General features: G+C 37.7%; 1 protein-coding gene across 4 annotated transcripts in view; it reads left to right on the forward strand.

Annotated features, from left to right (window-relative positions):
- LOC109544731 (rho guanine nucleotide exchange factor 6) overlaps positions 1–405 on the forward strand; it is a 29,853-nt gene extending 29,448 nt beyond the window's left edge. For all 4 annotated transcript variants that reach the window (XM_048662746.1, XM_048662744.1, XM_048662745.1 and 1 more), the window contains exon 11: positions 279–405. In XM_048662746.1, the coding sequence (XP_048518703.1) occupies positions 279–310 (32 nt within the window). In that variant the 3' untranslated portion in view covers positions 311–405. The remainder of the gene's footprint in view (positions 1–278) is intronic.
- Positions 406–6,032: the final 5,627 nt, after the last annotated feature.

Raw genomic sequence — 6,032 nt, forward strand, 5'->3', positions numbered from 1 at the left:
AAAGACAGTTTGTGTGGAGCTCTTTCAAAAACACCGCAGGGTTTCCACTATGTAGAGGAGTACTGCTTATAGAACAAAGCTAATTCACTTAAAAATAATCCACTAAGTGCCGAAGTTCAGCTTACTTTAGATCGTGTGCCTTAACGAGCAATTAATCGGTCTTGGCTTTGTGTTGTTCAGCCCTTGCCTGTACACTTCATTTATTAATCCACCATCGCAAATTGTCACTGTTCGCCGCAGCCACTTCTCAATTGACAAAATCCATCTTTCCATTACAGAAGTCTCCACTCGTATCGGCTCCAAGCCCTAACCTAACCCCCATTCCGCAGCTGAGGGGCTCCCGAGGGCCGACACCGCGCAGCTCTTCACCGCCCGTGCTGCCCCACGGCCTCCCTAGGGGCCAGAACTGGTCGGCAGTGTGTCTCCGCCCGACTGCGCCTTTGAGGCCCTGCTTAGCTCTGGGCGCCGCCCCTGGAGGCCCCTACCAGCGGTACAACAGTCGTCGAGCTACCACTTATAAGGAGGATGGCCAGATCCTGGATGTTATTGAGGCGTATTGTACTTTGGGCAAACCGAGGTGCACTTTGACTTCAGGTAAGTCTTTTTGGAGGAAACTGATTGACTTGTTGAGTTTTTTTAAGTGTTACAACTCAGAAGGGTGGACACCCTGAATATTCGGAGTATTTGAGCCTTGCAACACTTTAAAAAACCTCACGATATATAAGATTTATGAACGTCTGCTGTCTACGTCCTGCATATTAGTTCTTAATCTTAAAAGTTGGTAACAAACTCGGAAATGTTTCTCTGATGCATCAATGTAAAAATACTTAGATAACAATTTTCAAAACTCTTCGATTACCTCTAGTTGAAGTTCTGACCGGCGGAAATGTACAGCTGCCGAATAAGTTGATGTCCTCGCACCGATCTAGTTTAGAATTGATTGCGCAGCCTTTGCAGCCTAGGAGATTTCGACCCCACGGCCCCCCACGGGCCTCGACCTGGTGTTGCGGTTCTTTTGTTGCAAAACAACTGAAAAAGTCGCAACACTTGGAGTAAAAGCGTCCCCCCCGGAAAGAACGTTAGTCGCTGTTTTTTTTCTTTTTGGTGTTTTTGTGGCACCCCCTAACGGATTTGCTCTGCTTTAGTACTTACTAATCATCTTGGTTTTACCCCGATAACCTTTTGCAGTGTTTGCGTTATCACTATTAACATTTGCAGCTTTCATCTAGTATAGACGCACCTCAAAACGGCTTGTTTCATAAATGATTTTACGGAAAAATGGTACAAGAATTTATTTATTTTAAACCTCGAGGCTTTGGACTGGCGCTCCATCACTTCTTTTTCTTCAATTTGTCGTAGAAATTGAGTTCCGGCTGGAATGGAGAAGGTTGGAAAGAGGCGATTTTGGAGATTTCGGGGTTTGAAGAGAGCATCAAACAAAAAAAACGAGAAGAATTCTGGGACTCGAATAGCTTTCTATCGACATCAAATAAAGCATGTCCAGATTTCAGAGCGCTTCATCGCGGTGTCTTTCATATTTAGGTTCCACTTTACAAGTTTGAATGCTCGCCTATTTTAGGATTCATGAGGCGGGTTTGTCAACCTTCAACATACAGCGTGTCCCGTAAGCACATGATCAACATAGTACTACGATATTTTTATTAACAAAAATGTCTGGCTCCTCTGCTATTGATGGCCAAAGATCTTCAAAAAAATTATCTTTTCTGAATGTATTTTAGTGAAACTCGCCGTGAATTTGATCTGATATGACACTCATATTTTGGTGAAATAATCAACTTCAGCCGTTTTGGACAAGTGGTGACTTCTTTAGGTCGTGTTGAAAACAACCAGAACTTTTTAGTTGGTGGATGGAATCAACTCATTAGTTGATGCACTAGTCATTTATTCACATAATCACAAAATAAAAATCTGCGACGGATAAACTATAATTTTATTTCATTAGTTAATGGTTAAAATTCATTTCCTTCGGTGTTGCAGCGACAAAATTGAAACGTGAATTAACAATCAATATCTAGCTGAGAACTTAAAAAAAAAGATTTATAGAAAAATGAGAATTGCGATTGTTAACAATTACATAAGTATTACGATTAGAACAAATTAATCATTTTTTTATAAATTACAGGAGAAGAAAAAGTTACAAAAGATGATCGATATGTCCGCCATTGTCCTGGATGCATAGTTGGATCCTAGTTGAAATTTCTGGATTATCCCGCTTTGTGCTTATCTAGTTTTAAATTCTATATAATAGGTCTTGATGGGATTCCACAGGAGTGGCGTAAATTTCATCCTTTAAGGCTCCCCACAATAAATCTAATGGTTTTAATTCGGGGGACCGGGGAGGCCATTCGACAGGAACATCTTCCTTCCTTCCTGTTCACTTGTGTGAAAAAGTATTACTTGAGTGGCCCTAATGGGCAGCACTAAAATGCGGAAAAGCTCCATCATGCATGAACCACATTTGAGCACGAAGTTCGAGAGGCAAATCTTCCATTAGAACCGGAACAATGTTCTTCAAGAAATTTAGATAATTTTCGCCATTCAAGCGGCTTGGCATGGCATAAGGCTCGTTCGAAAAATTAATTCGAAATTCCGCCTGAACGTTTTTCTTCTGCGTAATGGTGGAAGTTAGGGGATATTAAAACACCACTTCTGGTGAAACTGGCTTCATCAGTGAACAAAACCTACTAGTGATGCCATACTAATAATACAAAAAATACAAAAAGAATTTCCTTAGTTCTGGGAATTTTTCTCAGGCAAAAGGGATTTGTTATACAGGGTGATTAAAAATTGGCGTCATTCCTCTGGAGGTGTTGTCTGACGCTGTTATAGGAGTAATTAAGTATAGAAAAATAAATTAATTGTTATTAAAAACTGAGAAATTTGCAAAAAACTATATCAGAAATACTAATAATAATCTGCCTAATTAACATTGCGCAAATACCTGTGGCTTCGTAATTATTTAAAACTCCGGTAACCATGGAATTATACAGACTGACAATAAGATAGACAAGGATAAACGGTAAATTCAACAAGATTTTTTGACGAAATGTCAACCTGTTCTCATAACCTCGAATATTGGTGTTTAAAAATAAACCGTACAACAACAAACATTTGAATGGTTAACTCCAAACAAGTTAGTGCCTGTGTGATTTCCTTATTATCCACTCTTATCAAGCAGCTTCTCGTATTCAGTTAATTGACTCCTGCTCCATTTGTATCTCCTTGTGCTATGTGTATCGTACAAACGTGGTAGGAACGTAGCCCTTCCTCGGTATTTCTTTGGTGTTTGGGAAAGTGTCAGTTATTGTGCTCTGAGAGTATTTAAGAATAAATATCAAGTAAAACTAGCATATAAAACAATTGAACAAACGTGACAAAGAAATTTCTCACGCTTGAAATGGTCCTTTATATTATTAACATTTATAAATATAGCTACATAATTACCTGAATTTTTACTTTATCGAGCGCTTCACGCCAAAGATACTTACCTAGCGTATAAACTTTGTCAAATACCTATTTAAATTAAAGCTTGAATTTAAAAGAATAAAAATTGAAGCAAAATTATGAGTTCAATTTTTTTAATTTAGTAATATACCGTTTTCAATAACCTTTTTTGTTATTATCACTTATAATTTTTTTTGAAAATTTAGTGCAAAACGGGGATTTTTTATGTGAATATCTGGGGATTTCGCACGGTTTCTTCGCAAAACCGTAATACTTTGACCATCTCGATCATTTCTTCATGATTGTCATTGTCATTCAGAATTTGTCTGATTGATTGACAAACGTCAAAGGTTTGACGATTCATTTCAAGGTTCCTCGCTCATCACGACATTTGCAGTTAATGTCTAACATTGTTCAATGACAGGAAGACAGAAATATTTTTTTTGCGCAAAAACTATGAATGCTACAAGATTTTACAAAGAGCGCAAAAATGTGAACAAATGATTAGTGCATCAAACTAAAATGTTCTGAAAGTTTTTCTACCATGACTCAAGAATTAACCACTTTTCCAAACGAATGAACTGGATTATTTCATCAAAACCTTACATAAGAACAAATTCGCAGCGAGTTTCACTAAAATACATCGTACCATTCTCCGGATATTTTAAAAAAGTGCATTTTTTGAATAACTGACCATCAATAGCAGAGGATCCAGACTTTTTTGATGATAAAAGTTGGAGATTAAAAGAATATTGCAATACCCTTTTGATGATGTGCTTACGGGACACCCTGTATAATCCAACACGCTTTCAATAATTACTGTCAAGTCAAATAAATATTTACGGTTTAAGCGAAGGTTTACGGGATGTATTACGCTGTATGGTTTTTTTCTGCTATCCATTGACCGATTAACCCAAGCACCTCAACTATCAATCAATCTTTTATTACTAATAAGGCAAACTGATCGAAAACGTTCGGCGAAGTTCTATGGGAACAACGGCTTGTTTGGTAGCATAATGCTTCATTTAAGCAATTTAACCAGACGGAAGCTTGTTTGCTCAAATCACCCCAAAGATCACTGATCTTTTACCCAGCGTGAATGTCGGCTCGACCCAATTGTTTCAAAATTCAGAATGCTTTTGGGCTGTTTAAGGGGCGGCTGTAGATATAATCACTTGGCGGGTTCAATTGCGTCCAATAGAACCATTTTCCACGTTAAAATTGAGAATCAAAGCAGAAGTTGTCATCACCACGGGCTGAAAAGTACCACTTGCGATAATGGACCCATTTTCAAGCTTCTTAAAAATCATGCTTTTCCATGTGACAATGAATAACACTGTTTGTGCAAAGCATGTGCAACGCCAGTTTAGGTTCAAGAAAACTGACGGATGTTTTTTCTTTGAATTTGCAGTGACAATGCCAGATTCGTCTAAGGTAGATTTTACCAAAACCTTGGCGGAAGCCGTCAACCTTCTCCAATCCAAGTACAACGTTCTGGAGTCGAAGATGGCGATTATGGCCGCCCAACTGAACGAAGAAAGGGAGGCCAGAATCGTCGTCCAGAACATCCTAAAGGAACAGCTAGCAAGTCGATCCAGTATTCAGTTAGATAGTAAGAATTAGCATTATTGAGGGTGCAGCTTAAGTGCGCGCAAGCATTTCAAGGTAGGCAGTATTTTTTGGAAATCTTGATTAATACTGCCAAACGTTGTTTTCACCCTGTAGCCGCCTTGAAGAAGTAGCAATAAAGCTGCCTTTCCCCGGATTTTTTGCAATTATTTCAATGTACTGTTTTCAGTAATTATAAACTTGTGCAATATTAACACACTAAATTTTGTTTAATTTCAAGATAGACGGACACAGTGCAATTAATGAGTTTGATGTTGAAAATCGGAAGAGGGATTGAAGACGCATACTGTTAAATTTGATTTAAAACAAGTCTGCATTTCAATGATTTCTCTTGTTTGCGCTTCTTTAAACTCTGACTCACTGCTAAGATGAATACGCATTAATTAGTACTGGCAGGTTGCTTTGTCCAATGGTGTCTATCTTGAATAAAATAAGAGTGTAGATAAAAGCCGATGTTGCAAAAAATGCATTATTTACTGTTCTTATTGTATTATCCCACATGACTGAATTGGTTGGTAACTTAATTTTTAGGAAAGAGATATTTTAGTAGATTTTAGATTTGGGTGCCTTGTTTGTAAAGGCACAGTTTACACTACTACCATAGCCATTGACAATCAATATGGATGTATTGAATAACATGCACTTTATTAATAAAGTTTGTTAGTTTTTCCTTCTGGGTTTTTAATATGCGACCTTACTTACCTCTCTCCCTTCGGTTTTTAGATGTATATACAATGTGGAAGGTTTAGACACAATACATATGCAGGGTGATTCAAAATTGGCGTCATTCCTTTTAAGGGGTAATAGGGGCTCGCTTGGAAAGTACGAGAAAAATATTAAAATTTTTTTCTCAAAAATTTCCAGAAGATTTTAACAGTTGAAGATCGAATTACAACTTTGTTATTAAGCATTATTTTGAAATTGTCCCATGTTTAAAA

Source organism: Dendroctonus ponderosae, unplaced genomic scaffold (genome assembly GCF_020466585.1).
Source record: "Dendroctonus ponderosae isolate FM_Combo_2020 unplaced genomic scaffold, Dpon_F_20191213v2 Dpon_F_20191213_11, whole genome shotgun sequence".
NCBI lineage: Eukaryota > Metazoa > Arthropoda > Insecta > Coleoptera > Curculionidae > Dendroctonus > Dendroctonus ponderosae.